The 21,976-nt window shown below is 53.9% G+C and overlaps 1 protein-coding gene across 1 annotated transcript in view; it reads right to left on the bottom strand.

The window, feature by feature from the left end:
- Positions 1-1,108: 1,108 nt before the first annotated feature.
- RXRA (retinoid X receptor alpha) overlaps positions 1,109-21,976 on the bottom strand; it is a 93,784-nt gene continuing 72,916 nt past the window's right edge. Inside the window, exons 5-10 of the mRNA XM_030507202.1 lie at positions 19,023-19,192; positions 14,182-14,311; positions 11,162-11,294; positions 10,016-10,107; positions 8,334-8,439; positions 1,109-5,194 (exon numbers count right to left, since the gene is read on the bottom strand). Coding sequence (XP_030363062.1) covers positions 5,047-5,194; positions 8,334-8,439; positions 10,016-10,107; positions 11,162-11,294; positions 14,182-14,311; positions 19,023-19,192 — 779 coding nt within the window. The 3' untranslated portion in view covers positions 1,109-5,046. The remainder of the gene's footprint in view (positions 5,195-8,333; positions 8,440-10,015; positions 10,108-11,161; positions 11,295-14,181; positions 14,312-19,022; positions 19,193-21,976) is intronic.

Below are 21,976 nucleotides of genomic sequence, written 5' to 3'. Positions count from 1 at the left end.
GGGCATCAGGGAGTGGGACAGGGGATGAATGTGAGCAGCAGGATGGGGCTGCGCAGGATCATCCCCCTTCCTGCCTCCTCCCAGGGCTTCCAAATGAAAAAACCACTGCAGCCAAGTGAGAGACATGGAAACGTCACTAACCAAATTGAAACTCTTTAATTTTTCCTTCTCTACTTGACCGGCTCTGCAGCCGTCGGGGAGGATTTATCTCCACTCTAAACCTAAGAGCAAAGTTCAATCTTGTTTGTACCTGGCAGCAAATCCAGGTTAAGCTGAGGCCAGTGCTAACGGCTCCTGTTCACACCACCCCGCTGCTCTGGGGCCCCCAGCACCTCCTGGCAGCAGCATTGCTGCTCCGCAGGCACGGATGTGGCCTCCGGAGGGATGGGACTGGACAACAGCATCCCCTGGAGCTGGTCAATACACGCTGGTCTGGCTATTGCCCCTCGCAGCCAGGCTGTGGTTATCGGGCCTCGGCCTTGCAGGGATGGTCCCCTGGGAATGGGGTGACGGGGATCCCAGTGGGAAGACTTGAAGGAATCACTGCAGACACACCGGTGAAGAAACAAAAGAGGACTTGGACCGGGTTATATTTTAAAATGCTCATAATATTTTCTCTTTTTTTTTCTCCTTTTTCTTTTTCTCTTTTTTTTCTCTTTTCCCACAATTCTGATACAATTGTTCATCAAACACTGGCGTTTCCAGCAGCAATTCTTGGGGTTTTTTTCCTTTTTTTTTGTTTTTTTTTTCCTTTTTTAAAGTGAATAATAATACACGGTAGTGATTTCACAGTAAAACAGACCTGCGGGAACGCCGGATATACGTGACAAAAGACACCCCCAGACCAGCCCCTTCCCCCCCCACCCCCTGAAAGGAGACCTTGGAAGTGGGGAGGGGAAAATAAAAAGTTCATTCCAAAAAATTATTTCGAAAGAGATTTCATATAAAGCCTTTAAAACGCGTCAGAATTCCTCCCTCCTCTCCAGATCCCTGTCCCTGGGGCTGCACACGTGAGAGAAAGAGAGAGAATGGAGAGTTTATAACAATCTCTGTAGGAGAAACAAAACCATCCAGAAAGAAAATAGCCAAGAATATGGAAGGGATAAAATTACATTTGTACAAAAATAGATTTTAACTTTATTGATGCTTTAGATATTTTTCCTTATCTTTTCTTTCTTTCATTCTAAATGTTCATGTATTTTATTTGTTATCTATGCATCCCATAGCCAAGGCATCCGTCGCTAAGTACTGGGAATCGCTAAAGCCAGTCTTAAACCCACCTGCTGCTCAAAACACAAACACAAACAAGGAAACAAAACAAAAAGGCATCTTAAAATAGATGCAGTTCCTTTGCCACGAGGAATAAAGATCCAGATTGGCATCAGCCAATTCGGAGAGGGCTGCGGATACGATGTACTCTCACTTACATGAAGCAAAAAAACCCCCAAACAAACAAAAAAGCAAGGAAAAAAAAAACAGGAAAATGGACTTAAAACAAGAAACCACGAGAAGTCTGTAATTGCTACAGTTATAATATATGTATATGTGAGTGAGGCTATTTATACAGTGTATATATCTACAGTACATACATGTATACACACGCACATACGTGTCAGCTGAAGCCAGCCCATGCTCGCCCAGCACTGATGGGGCCAGCACCAGCTCCTGAGCCGCGGTCCCGTGTCTCGGGCCCAGCGTGGGTGCTGTGCGGGCTGGGGCTCCCTGCACCCACGGGTGCTGGGGGGATGCTCAGGAGGCCTCAGCACCCGCAGGGGGTGGCCCCGGGACTCGCTGGTTTGGGGTTCGGGCTCGGCTGAGACCGTGCACACACACAAGAAGGCAGCGAGGAGCATCCAGGGTGCCAGGCGGTGGCTGCGGGGCTGGTCTTTGAGCTATCTTTTAGAAAATTAAAGATTGTCCCACCAACGAGAAGGAATTACAAAAATAATAATTCAGCAATAGATCACCCCAATCAAACCAGATTTTTGCAGGAGATCTGGTTAAATCACAGTCCTACCTCCCTAGTGAATAATGTGCCTCTTTTAACCACATATCACCTCCTCAAGCAAGCCTGGAGAATATCGATCATTAATAAGATGAGGACAAACAAAAAAGCCCAAAGTGAAAGAGAATACATAATGAAAGACTCAAACTCATGCACAAGCACATTGCTTTAAGGCTGCTGTGGCAGATGTGGCCGGATGGATGCACAAAAGCTTTTCCTGATGCCAGGGCTGGTGGTGTTGGGGGGTTCTGGGCTCTGGGAGCTGGTCACAAGCATCCAGGACCCTCTGACAACCTGAAACACCCCTTGTGGCTGCTGGGGACACCAGATGGGCTTTATGAAAGCAACAGGGTCACGCTGAGCTACAGCAACGTGGGGGGCTCCTCGGCCCAGGACAATGCTCAGCCTTTCCCCAAGGGCAGGACCTGGAGGTTGTGCTCTGCTCCAGTGGGAAACTGAGGCATGGGGGACATCCCCCCAGCCCACACAGCCTCCCCTTTACACCACGGTACTGGCTGACGACACCCTGGCTTGTGGCATTTTATCAGATCAAAATGCTAAATGGGATAGGGTGACATGAATGGCATGGGATGGGACAGGATGGCATGGCATGAAATGAGATGGGATGGGATGGGAGCTCCCACTCTGCAGCCTGGCAGTGCCCAGGGCTGCAGCCATCCAGACCTCAGCCTTGCAAAGCCACCAGAGCTCAGCACCAACCAGCCCCTTCCAAGCCATCCATGAGGAAAGCAGCGGTTCCACCCAACAGAAAACAGTGGGTTGGTTCCAGCACAGTGACCACCGACCCTTCCACAACCCACCCTCATCCTTCGCGGCCAGCGAGCTCCAGGCTCCTTCCCACTGCTGAGGGCTGCAGTGCCTGGTGACGGGGGGCCTGGCTCCAGGCTCCCACCTCCCCGTGGCTGTGCCAGCCTGAGGCTGGCACGGAGCCGCCTGCTCGTGTTCACTGGCACCCGCCGCGTGTTCCTGTCTCTCGCTTGGTTTTCTTGGCAAATCCCTGCAGGGTGAAGCTGTTTAATAATATTTTCAGCAGCGTGCAGGCTGCTGGAGGAGCCCGGCCAAGCACTAACCTGGCCAAGCACGAACCCAGCCGAGCACGAACCTGCTGCGCTGGGGTCGCTGCTTTGGACCAGCCCGAGGGGAGGCGATGACCCGAAATCCTGAGTTTCTTTAGCAATGAGATGCCCTGGCCAGCTGCAGGGATGGAGCTGCCAGGGGGGTGACAAGGGGTGGGTGACAACCATGTCCCCTCAGAACCAGAGGTGGGCGCTGCTCCATCCAGAGAAAAGATGTTTGAAGAGCCAGCTACAACCCACAGGGAGCAAGAGAAATAGCTTTGGGAACTAACACTGCTGTTGTAAAGTTCAGAAGATATGAGAGTGAGGAAAAGCCCTTGGCCAACCACAGGCACCTCGTTCTTGGCTCCGAGCACCCCTTGCTGTGCTGGGACAGCCCATCCTGCCAAAGGGGGAAAACCTCAACATCTCTCACCACTTGCTCTGCTGGGTTTTGCTCTTAAACTCATCTTTGCAGTGAGACACCCAAGGAAGTGAAGGGGAAATGCTCCCTGGCTGACCTCTCCCCAGAGAATCCCGTCCCATGGGGTGTGGGAACATTCCTGGGATCATGTCCCTAATTTCCATCTCCCTGCTGCCACACCAAGACCCAAGGGAAGGACCATGCAGAAGCCAAGGTGCTGTTGGTGCTTTCAGCATCCCAGATGGGCCGGGGCTGCTCCTGCATCCCCCATCCATCCAGGACCTCTCGGCTCCACACACAGGGGGAGAATCAGGGCAGAGGGAGCCCAGTTCTTGGTTCACCACTAATAAACAGCCACAATTACCAGCACTCCCACTAATCGATGCCCTGCAGTGTTTTGCAGGGTGCTGCTGAATGAACAGGAGCAGGTTCCTGGGTAAGCTGGAACCTCCGTGCGAGGGGAGGGCTTGCGCGAGGCCAGGGCTCAGGGTGTTTCACTGAGCCCAGCCCATCAGCTGGAAATGCCCCTCAAACCTCACAAAACCAGGTCAGGACCCAAAGCCCAAGGAGGAGCCGTTGCTGACACATCAGCTCCTGCTGCTCCAATGCAACAGCCCATGAAATCAAGCATGGTTCTGGCAGGACAGGCTGGACCCAGCCTTGGGAGCGGGGCTGTGCTGGGATGCTGGATGTGGTGCTGAGGGCTGGGGTCCAGCAAGACCCTGTGAGCTGGGGAATGGCGATGCTGAGTCCCTGGCAGCCTTAAAGCAAGTGCTGCAGCCAGCTCATGTCCATGTGGGCAGCTCCACAGCAGCGCAGAGGCATCTTTGGGAAGGGCAGCAATGCCCGGCTGCCCTGGGGATGGCAAAAAGGGGTTTTTCAGGTGCTGGCGCCCATGGGACCCTCTGCGGGCAGGTGAGAGGGTGTCACCGTGTTACTGACGGGGGGTCCAGCTCAATCCCAAATCCTCTGCTCTGACCTGGAAGGAGAAGGCTCTGTGCAGCCCCGGGTGACTCACATGGGGCAGGGGCCGGGCTGGCTCTGCCCTGTGATGGAACCACTGACGCTGCTACCAACAGTTACAGACCAAAAATAGAATTCTGTTTTGTTTTTTTCTCTTTTTTTTCTTCTCTTTGTCAAAAGCTCCATCCTCTGAATAGAGCCAGCATCAACCGGCGAGTCCAACCGCTCCCCTCGCTGCCCAGGGCTGGGTGTCCCCATGTCCCCATCCCGATGCTCACCCCGATCCGGAGCTGCCGGGGCAGGGTGCGAGCCAGGGCGGTGGGTGACAAGCTCTGTCCGCTCCCACTTGTCTACATGTAGCGCAGGGAACCAGCGAGCAGGTCTGGAGATGCAGCAGTGACAGCAAATGGAGCAGGGTGAAGGCGACGAGGAGGCGAGGACGGCGGCGGGGGGGTCCCCGGCTCAGACGGTGCCTCCAGCGCCGGGGAGAGGAGGCAGGGACGGGCTGGGCAAGGGGAGCAGAGGAAGGGGCCCCGCAGGACCCCGGCCGGGCAAGGGACTGACCCGGCAGCAGTTCTCTAAGTCATTTGGTGAGGTGCTTCCAGCATTTCCATCAAGAAGGTGTCGATCGGCGTGTCGCCTATTAGCTTGAAGAAGAAGAGGTGCTCCAGGCATTTGAGGCCGATGGACCGGAGGGCTGGGAGACGCAGCAGGAGCTTGGCGAACCTGGGGGCCGGAGAAATGATATGGTCACACATCCCATCCACACCCCTGCTCCTGCCCTGACCCCCAAAGCTTCCCTGGCTGCTCCTGCTCAGCAGGGCTGGGAGTCAGATACAGCCTCTGTGCAGAGGAATCATGAGTTATGTCCCCAGCCTTGAAGAGCAGGTCACCACGGTGGCTATTCACAGTGCGCTGAGAGCTGAGCTGGAACAGTCCAGTAAGAAATGAGAAGCCATCCCTGGGCTGGAGAGCACCGCTGGCTTCATGCACCTTCAGCACAGGCATGACCGCTCAGCGAGCACCCCGAGATGCTCATGGGGTCCCTACACTGCAGCCATGGGGAGGAGGCACCATGGGGACAGCTCTCACAGGCCAGCGACGCAATCAGCTCCAGCAGCTCCATCACTGGTCCAGGAGAAGCGATGGAGGAGATGCTGAGTGGGGTTAGGTGGCATGTGGCTCTGTGATGCCCTTTTCCTGCAGGCACTGGGCACCTCCAGTCATCGTATGGGCTGAAACCCCACTGACAGCCAGGCTAGAGGCACCTTGGGGGTGAAGCCATTGCAAGGAGACAAGGGGTTTGATGCAAAAGCTGGAAGGAGCACTGCAAATCAGGGGGGACACAGGGTGCTTCCTTTTCCCTGCCCAGCGCAGGAGGGAGGAGGCTGCAGAGCCAGAATAAAGTCACCAGCTCCTGCAGGATGCTCTGGGCACCCGGGGTACCCCCGGCATGCCGGCAGCACCCCAGGCTCTGTGGGACACCACCTGCCTGCACCCTGCCTGCACGCAGCCCTCGTGTGAGCGCTCTCAACATGGGAAAAGGCTCTTTAATGGCCAGGAGCGCTTATTTGTTTTTAGTGCTGCACAACCAGGGCTTGAACATCAGCAAAGGCTGAAGCAGCGCAGGGAGAAGGGGCTCTCCAGCACACACACACACAGAGTTATTCCACATGCGTGCACGCTTCTCTTTCCCCATTTTTTTTTGCTGAGCTGGCGAGAACGGTGGGAGCGGAGCCAGGAAAAACAGCTCAGCCCTACCATCCCATTCAGGAAGTTTCGCTTTAAACCAAACCAGATGATGGCTCCAGCCCTGGGACACAGTTAACTGTGAGATAACCGGCCCCGCAGCACAGGGCTGCAGCCCCGAGGGGAGGGAATAACTGCATTCCCTGTGGCTGCTGGGCATCACCCCATGGTGCGGGGGGAGCACGGCTGGGTTGCTCCTAGGAATGCCTCCCTCCATCTCCCTGCTGCAGAGAGGTTCCTTTTATGGTGGTTACACCGTGCTCACCAGCTCTCCATGGCCAGGACCAGGCTATAGTCACAACCAAAGGCCACCTGAAGCACTGGGAGCCAAGCACTGGCCGCAGCGAGGAGCAGGGCGCCCAAACCCGCCCCACCAGGCCTTTGCTCAACCACAGGAAGAACTTGTTTCCAGCCCCAGATGGGGATCACATTGTGCCATGAGACCAGGAGGATGGAGACTGCTCCCGAGAGCTTCCTTCAGCTCTTGTGCAACCCTGGCCTCCCAGCCCACGAGTTAACCCTCCCGAGGCACCTGGGCTCATTGCACCATTGTCCTGCAGCGCAGAATAGATGGAGTTAAGGTCAGCAATGCCCAGACATGGCTTTCAGGACAGCCCTAAGCATGCAAAAACCTTTAAGGGCACCAAAGAAGGGTGTAAGGATCACACACGGAAGTCCCAGGACGAAGGTCATTCAAAGCCAGTGAGAGATCAAACTCCAGAGCCTCTGGTGCAGGTACCAGACCTGAAACACTGCCTTACACATCACTGACCATTGAGGCAGAGCCCTGGGGGCCCGAGTTGACTGGTGGCTCAGCAACTCTGCTGTCACGCACAGAGGCTTCGTGGTTTGGTGGATGAGGACCAGGGCTGCCCCTGTGCCAGCCCCCTCCCAGCCTGCAGCACCGAGCCGCAGCGTGCGAGGGCAGCACGGCTCAGCAGCGCCAGAGCTCATCCCAACAGGGAAATAACCCAGGGGAGCTGCTGGCCGCGATTCCCCAGGCAGCGCTCCCTGTGCCAGGTAGGGCTGGCTGCTCGCTGTGAGCCCCACGGGGAGCAGAGCTCCTCTGAACCACCACAACAGCCAAAGTCCAGGGTCTGGATTTGCTTAGGAACTGCAATTTAATAATGCTCTTGGAAGAGAAGTCAGCTTGAGAGTTGGCCTGAGGTGCACACAAACCTTGGAGAGGAGAGGTAACGGCCCCTGCTCTGTGCTCATTCCTCACCTCCCCTCCTCACCACGTCAAATACATCCCAAATCCATGCCACAAGCCAGCCATAAACATCCAAAAAGTCCCTTAACAGCCTTCTTATTTCATCTGCCAGCACAGTGGTACCCAAAAGGTGGAGAAAATAAGTCGAATATTACTTCTGATGGCGTGATGTGCCCATCGCATTCACTGCTATAAAAGCATCCTTTCCTCCATTGAACCACCCAGACAGGGACTGCAGGTGAGATGCGAATCCCAGCTGCGGGTGTTGTTTTTCCCGGTATTCCCACCTCAGCAGCGACACGCACAAGCAGCAGTTTCCAGCGCTCCACTTGGGTTCTCAAGTGACTGTCAGTAACTTAACTGGCAGTTGCCAGCTTCAGGCTGTAACTGGGAAAATGCGCCCACTCAGCTCCGGAGCGGTCCAGGAAAGCATTCCTAATTCCCCCTCCCATTCCCAGCTGGATTGAGGGAGGCGGGGAGGGGAGAAAAGAGCATCAATTGAGGCTTTCACTTCCCAGCAATGATGCTCATCTGCCACCGAAAATTAACTCCATGTGCGTCTGATTTTCATTGTGGTTTGTGCTCCGGGGTTGCCAAAAGGGAAATGATGCCCCTTCCCCCCGCAGGAGGGGCTCCCAGGGCTCAGCACCCACCCCGTTCCGGCTGCATGTGCTGGAACAGAGACCTCTCTGCACTCACAGGGGATTGTCCAAGGACCTGCACAGCTGAAGCAGGTAGAAACGAGTGGTTTTTCCTGCAGAGAACTGCTTACTCCCAGGAGACATGGAAACAGAGAGCCCTGAATGGAAGGGACCCAGCATCCACACAGAGGTGCAGTGAGCCCGAGGACGGCACTTGGACCCTGCCTGGGCTGCAGCACCCTTTGCACCACCAGTAACTCACCTCCCGGGCTGGTCGGGGTACTTGTGTTTGCAGTAAGCCTCCAGCGACGCGTACACCTTCTCCCGCAACGCCTCCACCTCAGCTGGGTTGGAGAGACCTTTTGAGTCTGAAAGGCAAAGGAAGGACCATCAGCCAAAACCCTTCAGCTTTCCAGGCAGGCAGGGACCCCCCTGTGCTCCCTCCATCCCTACCAGGCAGACCCCGGCACGGTGTGGATGCGGGGTCCCAACTCCAGGTATTTGTGGCTTTACCTAACACCTCCCCAGGAGCATTCAAGCCCTGACAGGTTTGCCCTCTGACTACAGCTCTGTTTTACCCCACCTCATACCCTGACCCCAACCATTCTGGCTCATTCCAGTGGTCACAGGCCCTCATTTGAAGGGATTAAGCTCTGTCTTTATGGGATATCTCCCTCCGAAGCACTGTGGCACGGCTGAACGAAGAGCTGCTGCTCAGCAGATCCCCCAGGAGCTGGTTTTAGTAGGGTGAAAGGGACAATCGAGCCATTGATATCCTCGAGCACACACGCCATGGGAACCTCTCCAGATTCCCCTTCTTTTACCATATACGGCTAATCCCAAATTACAGACAATAAATTACTGGTGATTACAGGGAGGAAGGATGATAAAAAAAAAAGCCAAGCAGAAAACCAAACCCAGCATCAGCACTAAACCTGGGGCAGTGCCTGGCCCAGGGCCGGTGGGAAAGGACAGAGCAGGAGCCGCGCTGGGGCACAGACCGTGCTCCTGCAAGGGCAGGGAAGGGGTGGCTGCATGTGGAGGTCTGTCCTCGGCTGCTGTCTGCTTTTGCTCTGGACTGACCCTCTCTAAAGCACAGAGCCCCCCAGGAGAGCTGCACAGGCATCTGTGGGCTGACACCTTTGCTCCCCAAAACACCGGGGACAAGCCCTGGCACCGAACCTTCTCCTTGCCAAGGGGGAGAAAAGAGAGCATCAGCGTGGTGGCTCCTGGAGTCTGTAAAACTAAGCAAACTGCAGACAGAAACTCGAGTTCTCGTGTGTTTTATGAGCACATTTCATGCCTTTCACCCTCTCCAGGTCTTCAGAGGGCTTTTCCAGAAACACAGTTAATAAAAGCCCTTGGATGCTGATGTTGGGGAACAGGACAATAATGTTCATGCTCTAACTTCGCTCTAATCCACACTTTTCTCCTAAAGGATATCTAAATTCATTTTTGCTCCTATTCAGGAACAATTCCCTGAAGCACCAGAACTTTGTCTTTACAGAGTTGCTGTAAAACTGAAAATGGGCAGTGTGTGTGATGTGGGTCAAGCCAAAGCCCCTCAAGCTCAGCAGAGAGCTCGGCTCCAACAGCAGTATTCACCGTCTCCTTGGATGATCACAGCTGGGTCCTGGCCAAGGCTGAGCCCTGCACAGGGAATATTCTGGACCATAAAACTATGCTGTCCTCTGCAAAGGAGAAAACACCCCTTGGGAAGGGAGGCCTGGAGAGCAACACAGGCATGGACCCATTCCTGGCCTCCAAAGGATGTGCTTGTAAGGTGGCAGATGCACATGCAGCTCTTCATTTGACTTCCATCCTTCTTGCCCTGACCTTGGAAGTTGGGTGCCCCCAGTTATTTGCAATGGAGCTTTATAGGTAAGAAAGGGAGCCAAAAGGATGCAGCATCAGCCAGGAGAGGAGAGAAGGTAGCACATGTACCGGGGTTGAAGAGGACAATGGCTCGCAGGCAGCCTAGCTCTGTCTTGTCCATCTGCATGTCTCGCATTTTTGACACGAGTTCTGTCAGTACTCTGCAAAGGACACAGAAACCACAGGCGTCAGCGCTGGAACGGAATGGAGACACCCAGGTAAGAGCCAGCGTGCCTCTGGGGCAGGAGACAGCGCTCGCTTAGACCAGCCCAGGATATGCCCTCACTGTCCTCCTGGATCAAAACCAGCTCATTAGGGACATCAATAGTTCCTGGGAGATACCTCAGGGACCATAAAACCAGCTTCAACATTCACCCAGAGGCTCTGGCACCTGAGAGCTGCCTAAAAATAAGAAATACTAATAAAAGCCCCAACAGGTATCTCAAAGCAATTTCCTCTGCAGGAATTTTTATTGCTCCCTTTGCTCTTGCTGCAGGTGCTGGTCATGAAATCTTTTCCATTGATTTTCCTGTTGGATCCTGCAGTGAAGTCACGGTCCTGCACTTGTGACCTCACAGGAAACAAGTGATGTCACCAGCTCTGAAGAACAATTTCCTCGCAAAGCAAAGGCACGAAGGTGATTCTGTTTCAACTGAGTCAAGTCTTGGGCAGAGGAATGAGCCACTATTTAAACAGCGTATGGAGCCATGCTGTGGGTCAAACTCTGTGGCAGTCTGGCTTTAGAGCCCTTTTCCCACAGCACAAGATTAAAGAGCCCTCAAGATACGCATGTGGAAGCTGCAGGTACTTTTGGTGCTTTTTCATTGTGAAAATAAAGTCACGTCTTGGTCCAATTAAAGATGAAAAGAACTAAAGGAGTGGCTTCCTCGTAACAGTAGAAGGCATCTGGACCCCATGAAAGGGGCTTTGATTTGCCCTGGGCAGCCTTCTCCCTGCCTATTTTGGGCTGCTGAATTCTGCAGGTTTAAGAGGAGGGGTTTAATGTTGCCTGCAGCAAGGACCACGACATGATGTGCCCATACACACCATGGGATGGACACGGCTCAGCCCAGGCTCCTCCAGCCATGATCCCATGTGCCAAGCACATCCTCATCCAACCCCTCATGCAGGCTGCAACGCAGGGAACGGAGCAGCCTGGTGTAGGGATGGGAATGTCTGGGAAGGTGCGCGCCCAGCACCCGTCCCTCTGCCCACCTATCGAAGATGGCCCCGACGCCGGCGCTGTGCGCGCTGTTCCGGTGCACGTGCAGCCCGGTGGCAAGCAGGATCCCGTCTTTCACGGCTATGGAGCGGTGGGAGAAGGAGGCGATTAGGAGCTCGTTCCACCCTGGGGAGGAGAAAACAACCAAGGCCGTGGGTTAGAGCCATGGGGTGCCCAGTGGGATCGGGAATCAGCAGTGTCACCTCCCTGGGGCTAAAAGGAGAGGAGGAAACTGCTCACGAACTGCCTTTGCTGGATGGATATAGGAAGGGAGCGGGGAGCCACCCCTTTCTTGGATGTCAGGGAAGGAAAAAACCATTAAGGAACAAATGCACTAAAAATACATGGCTAATAAGGGAAGCAGCTTCCTCTATAAACCTTGCAGGCACCAGAGCAAACAGCTCTGCCCTGCTCCTCTCACTGTGAGCCCTGCGTTCCTCCGAGCAGTTCGAGCTCCCTCCGCACCAGCCAGCTCCCTTCCTAATTCAACACTTCTTCATTCCCAGCCAAGTTCAAGAATGCCTGAAACAAACGCATAATACAAGAAATGCTGCAAAGTTTGAAGGCTGGAAATTTGGGTGACTTTCAGCCAGGAGAAGCATCTACAGTGGGACAAGACGGGCCTTCTGCAATACTCATCACGTGGCTGGTTTACCTGGCCTGAAGATGTTCTGGGTCCAGAAACATCAGGACATTTGATTGTATTTTCTTTCCCATGTTGGAGAAGCAATACAACAACATCCTTCTCCTCCTCTCCTGCCACAGCAACGTCTTTTCTCACTGACTGGAATAAACACAAGGTCCCCACGTGCTGTATTTACCCACTGCCGCAGAGATGGGCTGTGCCATGAGGAATGTTGACAAGGAATAAAGTTCACTCTTTCTTAAGTGGCCACAGGATGTTTCCACCCCAGTCACGGGAACGTTTATTTGGCGATTCGCTGGGCGAGGCCTGGCACCCGCAGGGGGATTGCAACACTGTGGAACCCAATGGGACAGAGGAGAGGACGTGGGGCTGCACCGGGACTGCAGAGCGCTGCGGTTGAAGAGCACCTCCCAGAGCCAGACCCACAGAAAAGGGCCGTAGGTGCCTCCCACCAGACCCACATCAACTCCAAGCAACAGGAACCAGGGCTGGTTCGTGTCCCTGGGTCATAACATCCCTGGATCACAGCGTCCCTCTGTGGCACCAGCTCTCAGCTCTGCCCTGACGCTCAGCCATCACCCATCACCCTCCTGCCGCAGCTCCGCACAGCCCCAGTGGAGCCGAATCCAGCCTCCTGCTTGCCAAGGATACATGGAAGCGGCGAGGCTGCAGGGAGCTGCCAGCATCTGTGCTGGGCTTATTCCAGCTACAGAGCACTAGATTAATCAGCATCCTTCAGCTGAATTATTCTCATTTAGAGCTGGGACATTTCAGCTGAAACAGGGAACCTATTTCTGCCCAGTGCTTTCACCAGAGCATCCTCAAAGAGCTGACAAGATAGAAGCAAGCAGGAAAAATTAGGGATAACCACAGGCAGCAAATCTAAGTTAGGAATCAAACAAGTCTGCTCAAAGGGTCTTGCATTTCAGGCCAAGCTCTGGAGAAGCAGAGCAGACTCCTTTGACTCTCAAACAAGGTGGCTGCAGCCTCCAGGGATGCTTTGGCTCCTCTGGGCTGGGGAAGGCACCTGGCAGCACGGTGACCATTGTGTTAATCCATCCTACTCCCAGGTTTCCCCACCAGCCCTACTAAATGAACTGCAGCTGCAGATGTGGTGCTCAGCATCCTTTGCCAGGCTGGCCTCAATGCAGAGAAAACATCAGGTTATTCCTGTCTCAGCCACAGCACGCTTGGAAACAAGAAAACCCAGGGAAAACAGGCTTCGGAAGCTGGGTTCCCTTCTCCTCCAAAAAGCTGGAAGAGGGAAGGTTTTTAAATGATTCAGGATGAGAGGAAAGCTGCTGCTGGCCCACGCAGAGATGCGTGCTCTGCTCAGCTCCACCTCCAGGGACGCACAGCTGAGCCACACTGATGCTCTCAGCTAGATTTAATACTTCAATATTTCATGGGCAGCTGCTCTCCGCAGGCCACTCGCCCCACTCAAAAATAGATGGAGCCCCTGGTTACCTGGGGGGGTCATCTGAGGCCCCGGCAGCAATGCCTGGAGCAGGGAGCCCATTGGAGCCACTCCAGCTCAGCACCTCATGGCCGCGGGGTCAGAGCCACCACGAAACCTGGGATGGGGTCTGCAGCCTCCTCTCCTCCTGCCCCACAGCAGCAGCTTCATCTGTCTCACTGACGACTTTTCTTCCTCTTTAAGGAAGCATTAAGCCAAAGCCTTTTTAATCACTTATCTGCTGATTGGAGCTTTGCAAAGAGCTTCATGACTAAAACACACCCTCATAACTCTGCTTTTGATTTCTTGCCCTCCCTGCTCTGTGTGTACAACCTGCCAGCAGAAGGACCCTGAATTTACTCGATGGGAGAAGAACCTTTTGGCAGCGAACTGCTCTTCACCTCCCAAAGCCCCCGCTCCTGCAGAACCCCTGCAGCACAGGGGAATTCAAAACAAACCCAGAGAACTCCATTTGCATCGTGGTGGGTGGGAGAGGCAGGCGATGTCTCTCTCCCGTTTCTGGTTTTAATTATGATCAAGCATTTTGGTCTGATGGAATCTCATGGAGACCCCGAGCCCCTTGGTCTTTCAAGCCTCAGCTTGGGAGGAAGGCAGCGTGTGGCTGCCCTGGTTTAACCACCCTGTGCACATCCCAAGCTCCTCACCCATCTGAGATGAAGCCAGGCCATTCTTCAGCTGATTGGCAGCTGGTGCAACATTCTGGATCACATTCAGCAACACATCCCTTGGGGCTTTTTAAATCCTATTTAGCAACAGAATTATCAGAGCCTATTACTCACAACCATTAATGGCTTTCAAGTGGCCGGGACCTAAATCTAAGTATGATCCCATCACTGGTGAGATGCGGCATTTCTACATCCCAGAGCCGCGCAGGGACACTTCCCACTCACCTGCTCTAAGCAAGATGACCTGGTCGTCCAGGGGCAGCTCCGAGAAGTGGGGGATCCTCTTGGCCCACTCCACCAGGGTGAAGAGCTGTTTGTCTGCTGCCTGGCATATGTTTGTCACCGGGTCATTGGGCTGCCAAGAAAAGGAGATGGAAAAGTTGGGGGAAGGCAGAGCAAGGAGGAGAGGAGAAGCTGGAGGAGCAGCTGAAGGGGTTTGCTGCCTCCCTGCTGCAGGGAAGGACCCTGAGGTCAGGAGCACCCAGAAGTATCAGTCACAGGGAAAGGATGTGACTTGGCTTCTCCACCAGAACCAGGAGTGCAGACACCCAACATCCATCACACTGACTGATGGACTGAGCAAGCTCCAGCCCAGGGAAGGGCAGGCTCCCCAGCATCTCCTGCTCCATAAACCAGCACCAGGGGGGGCATTGCAGAAAACCAGAGAAAACCCCTTTCCTTTGAAATATTATCCTGTAACAAAAACCATCTGCTCTCAAGGAGGACAGTCAGCCTAAACACACCAAATCCCTGTTTAAAGGAACTGCTAACAGCTCAAGTGGGCTCGTGATTAGGAACTGGAAGAGCCTGTCTAAGCCTGGCCAAGACAGACCTTGCTAGTACAAGTGTGTATATAGGGTTTACCTCTCCGGACAGGGATGCATGAGCCCCTCCACACATCCCGCTGTAATCCCTGCTGATACCTAGCAGCTTTGATTCCACAAGTATTTTTCTTCCATGTCCTTAAAAGAGCAGTTTCCCAACCAGAGGAGGAGTGTTTACTTCACCCCTGGATCGCAGGGGGAAGAGTGTGAATTTGGAGGCAGAGCAGACACAAACACCAGTGTAACCTCTCGCTCCTGTGAGCCGTGGTTCCATTGGGACAAGGCTGCTCCTCATCCGGAGCTGGCTGTGCTCTGGGAACGCTCCCCCAGGCTGGGCAGACCACGCTGCTCACTCCCCTTCCAGCCCCTCCGCTGTCCCCTGGCAGCAAACACAAAATCTGGGCCAATGTCTCCCATTCTCCAGGCTTAAAATACCCAGGGTCTGGCACGCTGGGGGGCACCCGCCTGCGGAGCCTTTTCACCTGTTCTGGGCAGAGATGGATGGGAATAGGCTCGGGTTCAGCTGCACAGCCCAGGAACATTGCTACTGGGATCATCCCTCCTGCGCTGCCCGGCTCCAGCAGCACCCCGAGGGTGCAAGGGCAGGGGGGTCTCGCTCTAATAGAGCTGGGTCTTCCCTACAGAAGGGGATGTGAGCAGCTACTGGGGTTTTTCATGGGAGAGGGAGATAAGATGGGATTTCCTCTGGACAACAGGAAAACCCTAAACTGGGTGTAAGAGCCTTGCAGGGTTAAGTGTTTCACTGGAAACACAGGGAATGTCGTCATTCAGAGGCATCTGCAGGAAGGGTGAGGGAAGGGATGGCCCTGGCCAGGCTATAGGAACATCACCGACCTCAAGTCATCTAAGCTTAGTCAGCAGCCAGGTGGAGAACCCAGTGTCCCGGCTCCCATGGGATGGAGACATGAATTATGGGAGACCCCATGCTCCAGCAGAACCTGACCCATGGAGCACAAGTGCCTGCACACCTCATGAAAGGGTTATTTTAGGGAAGTTGGATGTTTTTGCCAAAGCTTTGATGAGGGGCTGCCCCTGGGCAGGTTGTCCCTGTCTCTAGGACTTGCCCTGATGCAGCAGGCGGGTTGATCACCGCTGCTCCGGGGGCAGCACACGCTGTACCCAGCCTCTGTGCTCCGTACAAAGCCCTAGCGAGGGGCCCAGCCTTTAATTACACCTCGGATGGCAGTTCCTGGAACCACCTCGGTGTTTCCTGGCAGAACTTAATCACCACAGCCCGAGAGGCAGCTGAAAGTGTCATCGCTGAGAGGGCCCTGCCTGGCTCCAGGAGGGATCTGCACCGCGGCGCTGGAAACCCTCCCTGTGCACCGTAAGCAAAACCCTCCTGCAGTAAATAGCAAGGGCACGGTGCCGGAGTGTGACAGGATGAAAGGACATGCGGGCACCTGATCCTGCTGGAAAACCGGAGCTTGGAGACAACTTCCAGAAAAGGGTGACTTGAAACCAAACGTTCAAAGGCCAATTAAGAGCTAATGGGGGTAGCAGCTCTCAGTTACAGGCTTTGCCTTTCGGTGGCCAGGAGCCCATCCGAGCTGGTGCTTAAGGCTGCAGGAGCCTGGCTCCGCAACTGCTGGGACAGAGGGAACCCCATCCTCACACTCACCGTGCTGCCCAGGACAGGTACCTGCTGAGGGTGACACCAGCTCTCCAGGGACAGGGATCACACACGGTCTGCGGACTTCCTGGGACACAGCATGGAGGAATCCTGCTGCCCTGCTTGTTCTCAGTCATGGGACCCTCCCTGAGGGTCCACCCCTTTGCTAGCGTCAGCATCCCAACCATCATCAGCTCTTTGCAGCAGCTGAAGAGCTTTTATCAGGGGCTCCCAGGTGCAGTTACTTCAAATGAGTGTTTTAGTGATTGATGGTCATCAAAACACCGGGTCCTGGTACCCTCCCACCACTCAAGGCAGGAGGAGAGCAGTTTGCAGGGGCAGATCCCCCTGCCTTGGCTGCTCTCTGCTGGCTCAGTGTCCTGCCTTGTCTGTGCCACTCAGATCACACCTCACTATATTCCCCATTCCCAAACCTCAATCTATTCAAGCCATGAACATATGCCATCCCCTCAGCTGTCAATCAAGGTGTCCGGATAGAGGTCCCCTTCCTGATCCTGTGCTCAAGAGCAGCACGCTTCGTCAGCAATGTGTTTAGATGCCTGGGCTGCTGGGTCAGCTCACGGGCCGCAGCCCCCCTGCCCTCCCCTCTCACCAACTCTGAGGACTATGCTGAAGCCCCACGCTGGGGTGGAAGGAGCTGGTGCCAGCACCAGCCTGGCCAAGCAGAGGGCCCAGCGCTGGGATCTCTGCTCTCGGAGCAGCCAGGACACCACGAGGTGACAAAGTGACACAAGAGCATCTGTGAGAGGAGGGTGTGAGCTCCTGCAGCACGTGCCACCTCCTGCCCAGCCTGGCACAGCCCGCTGGGAATGTCCCCACAAGCGCTGGAGCTCTCCAGCTCTGGCAGCGCTCAGTGCAGATGGACAAGGTGCAGGGGCACATATAAGAAGACCCAACATTCCAGGCTCACAGGAAACAGCTCGAGGTTTACCCCATGTCTATCAGCCTGCCTTTCCCCTGCAGGGGCTCCCAGGGGAGGGCTGGGAGGAGGCAGCTCCTCCGTCTTCCTTCACCTCATCCGGTGGCCTCGTCACTGCGAGCTGCTGATCTCATACATCTGCTGAACCTGCTACAAATGTCACCTCATCGACAGAAGCTGCCTGACAATAACAGGGCATTTCAGCGAGCCTCCCGCTTCTATTTAGATGCAGCACACATCCTTGTTCACAGTAATGCGTGTTGAATTATGCAGGAACCAGCTTTCAATTTGCTACAAGAGGCTGAGGAGACGCAGTGCCAGATGAAGCCATTTATTTCAGCTCGCTCGCTGGGGTTTGTGTTCAAGGCAGCACAACGCTGGCTGCAACTCCCCTCGAGTCTTTTCAATCCTGATGGCATCAGAGCCCCTCGCTAACCACTGCAGAGCTGCCCCCTCCAAAAAGCCCCTTGCAGCTCCATGGTGAAGGGACCCTCGGCTGCAGGGCATCACTCCCAAAGGCAGGTGAGTACCACGGCCCTGGATCTGCTTCTGGAGAGCTTCCCTGAGGCATTAGCTTCATCCGTAGCAGGAAGCCTTATGCACTGAAAGCCCTCACCCAGCAAGCCAGCCACAGTGTCCTTGTAAGTAAAGGCCAAAAAGAGCATCCCATTGAGGCAGTCAAGGCTTGGACTCCTACACAAGCAGCCTGACGCTCAATCTCCTGTCAAGCCCTGCCAGAGAAGGTATTCCTGGCTCAATCCTCCAAGCCTCGTATAAAGAAAGAGATAAAGTATTATTGTAGCAGCAAATAAATACTGCAGACTCCTCGCTAGACTTGCTGGAAATAGCTGCATTTCATCATCTCAACCCCGGAGACACCAAGCACAGCGCAGTAGGAATTGCAGACGGATATTTCAGTACGTGACCCTGCTCTCGGGGTTAGCTCACAGAGCCCAGCTCTACCTGTGCCCCCCAAGGGCTGTACTAGCCTGGGCAGCGAGTACTTTCTCTGTAATAGGGCTCCTTATGAGGGCTTTGCATAGGCTTTATCCTAGAAACAGGGTTTCAGATAGACTGGCTCTCACATTCGGAGGCAGCTGCTTTGCAGGGAGGCTTTTCATAGCCCGACTATAACCTGCTGATACAAGAAAGGGACCAGGGCAGTTTCCCTCATCACAGCTACTCACTCTTCTTCCATTTCTCTCTTGTGTGCACAAGGTCCTGTTAGAGCCCGGATACTTCAAGCAGGCCCAGTTATAATGCAAACTTGTAATGGGGAGAGGAACTTGAAAGCAAATTTCTCAACAACCTTCTCCAGGTTTTCCCTTCTTGGAGCCCAGCAGCTCTATAATTCTGCATCTGAAGAGCCACACCTGGATTTTACAGCTCTTATCTCCCTGGACTTCAGCCACACGGGTCTGTTTGTTGGCTTGACCGGACTCTGAGCTCCCTGAGCACCGAGTGTCTTCCTGCCCTATAGCAGCAGGGGCTGTTGACTAAAACAGAATCTTCTCTTGAGAAGAAAAGTTCCAGTGCTGGGGTTTGCGCAGGGGCAGGGGTTTTGTGATCACCTAAGCTGCTGTGCTCATGCCATGTCATCCCGATGCCCCACAAGCCACCCCTTCCCTCCCGAGTGCCCAGGCTGGGGCCAAGGGGAGCGGTGCCTCACCGAGCTCGGCGTCAAGCCCATGTTTGCTTCGATGTACGTCTCTGTCTTTGGCTCCACCGCGAGTTCAGCCTCCAAGATCTTCTCCACGGGCATGTCCTCGTTGGCGCTGCTTGTCGACTCCACCTCGTTCTCGTTGCGGTCCTTGCCCCGCTGCCTCTCCTCTTGGACGGCTGGAAGGGGACAAAGAAGGTACAGGGTCAGTGCAGGGCTCACGGCCACGGTGCCACGGCTGAGCTGGGCCACGGAGCTCCAGGGAGCTCCAGGCGTTGCTTTACCATGAAACCTAAAGCATCCTCAGACCTGCAGGATCACACAGACACCCACCCGACCTTCCCACCAGTGTAGTCAGTGGGTCTTGGGACTGGATACTCCAAAGGGGTGTGAACATAGCGAGGGAGGCTGCTGCTCAGACCTGGAAACTCCCCTTTGTGCACAGAGAGCGGTCCTGGAACAAAAAGGTTAAAGACAAATGATGAAAAGCAAAGCAAGTCACCGCGGGAGAGGGAAACGGATGGGTGAGGTGATAGCGTAAGGGAATCCTAGAGAAAAGAGAAATGGGTCAATTTAAAGCTAAGCCCAGAGTTCAACCATCTTCTGAGCTTGTCAGTGCTGAATTTCCATGGAGCACCTAGTTTCCTGGTCCAGCAGTGGTGCTAATAGTGGGGATGCCACCAGCAGGACGGTGGTACCGTGGGACAGGAGCTGGAGCAGGGATTGCGGCAGGAGCTCCATGCAAACCACGATCCTGCCTCCGGGCAACTCTAACCAGACAGGAGAGACCTGTCCCAAATCCTGTGTGGTAGGAGTAATCCAGCCAGGAGCACGTCACATGGTGGTGAGTAAATGTCTGAGCAGTGCAGAGACGAAAAACACTTATTAGATGCTAATAAAATTCTCATTAATGGTGTCCCTTTGAAGCCAGCACACGCTTCCCTAAACCTGGGAAGTAGCTTTATGCAGACAGTTCCATGGGTAACTATCTCCTTCTCAATCATCATGTCCATAATCCAAATCACACACTCTTCCATGCACTGCTGTTTCCCACAGTACATTTTAGCCCATTCTAGCTACGAACAGCCTAAGCAACAGGAGTTTCCATCCCTGGTCATGAGAGACAACTGCCCAGCTCCCTACTGAGGACTGAATGAAGCATTCCTTAATGTAAAGGGCCTGCTACCATGGACAATTATCCTAACACCTTCACCTCTCTGCTGAGTTTGAAGCTGGTTATGTGATGCTAAGAGAAAGCAGCAGGGCACAGGTATTGTGCCAGGGAAATCAGAGCCGTCTGTAACACTAAAGGCTTTTTAGGGAATCAGTGGGACCATGGAACATCCCTGCTTGTTCTGCCCCAGGCAGGTGAGCTGCTGCTGTCCAGAGCTCGGGTTTGTGTCGTGGCTTTTCTTCATCTGGCACGGATTCTGCTCTTTGCTGTTTCAGGCCAACATAAAATCCTGCTTAAATTTCTCCCCCTACCTCTACTCCTGCTTTCTCAGTCATCAAACGGCTAGAAATTCTTGCTTAATGCCAACCCTTCTTCAACAGCACAGATGCACCAAAGCTCCTCTGGGCACCGTAGGAGAGATAAAACACCTACTAAATAACAGAAAAGCCTGAGAGAAATGCAAACCCTCAATAAACGGGCTTTTAGAAAATGACTTAAATGCCAAAGACCTGATCACAGTCACAGCGGGGCTCAAGGATAAAGGTGCAGCACGTGAGATCAACCTCCTCCACCGCCGGGACCAATCCAGTGGGAAAGGGTGTTAGTCCGAAAGACATATCCTCATGTTGAGCCGACAGGGAGTGAGCTGGACACTGGGATGTGCGGATACGATGCAGGACACCTGCCCAGCCCTGGCTGGATGGAGCTTTCAGGGATGCCTGCGAGGCAGCGGCTCCTCTACATGTTGAACCAGTTGTAGATGTGATTTTCTCTCCCTTTGGGAAGCTCAAGGAATGAAGAGGGAACATCTTCACTCTTCATGTGAGCAACAGGTTCGCTCCTGCAGCAGCTCTGTTCCTGGCCTTGGGGTGCAGTCACCGGTGCACACATGCACTCCTCTCCAATGGTCACCTTCCTGCCACCTTGTTCATCCAGATGTGGCACCCTCTGCAGCATCCAGAGGTTGAATTCATTTCAAATCTCATGTCTCCACTCTCTTGTTTCAGATTGACCTGGGGTGGCAAAGCCCAGCACATCCCGAAAGCCGCAGGGATTTGCAGTCATAGCCAGTGGTAGATGTCTGCAATTTACTGCAATCAGTGTTTCCCTGCTCACGCCCTGAGCTGGTGCTCCTTAGTGGAGATGCTGAGGGACACGTCGCCATTTCAGAAGAGAATGGAGATTGTGGTTCTTGAGATGGAGGAAGAAATAGCAGGAGGGGAGGGGGAAGGAAAGAAGGAGCAAGTATTCAAAAGCAAATCAGCTTTATTTTAGTTTAAATCGTGCAATATGGGATGTTTGTGTGAAGGAACATCTTCAGTAGTGAGGAGACCCCTCACCATAAACACTTCGAACCATATCACTGGAGTCTGCTCCCCACTCCCACTGGGGATTAGCCAACCCACGGTGGAGACGACAAATACATTTTTCCCATGGATTTGGTTTGGGAGCTGCTTTCTTTGTGTCTTAGTTATTTTATATATCTTTTGAAAGAGAGACCTACAAATGTGGCAGCTGCACGGCAGCTTGTCTGGTAATATTGAAATGGGAATACCTTGTTCTTCTCGGCTTCTCAGAGGTCCTGTGTGCCGGGATGGATGGTGCTCCATCCCTGTAACACAGTAAAGTTTAGAAACAATAATCATTATCTCACTTGGTTCTTGTTGCTTCTGCTGGATCTTTCTCTTCCATTCATGGAAGCTGTAAACTCACAGGCTAAAGAGAAAAATCCAGTGGGGTTCTGCCACTGGCTCTTCCAACCCAAATTCTCCCTTGTGGCACAATCACT

The sequence above is a fragment of the Strigops habroptila genome, chromosome 15, assembly GCF_004027225.2.
Source record: "Strigops habroptila isolate Jane chromosome 15, bStrHab1.2.pri, whole genome shotgun sequence".
In the NCBI taxonomy this organism is placed as follows: Eukaryota; Metazoa; Chordata; class Aves; order Psittaciformes; family Psittacidae; genus Strigops; species Strigops habroptila.
The sequence above is the reverse complement of the archived record's forward strand: the minus strand, read 5'-3'. Positions and strand labels throughout refer to the sequence as shown.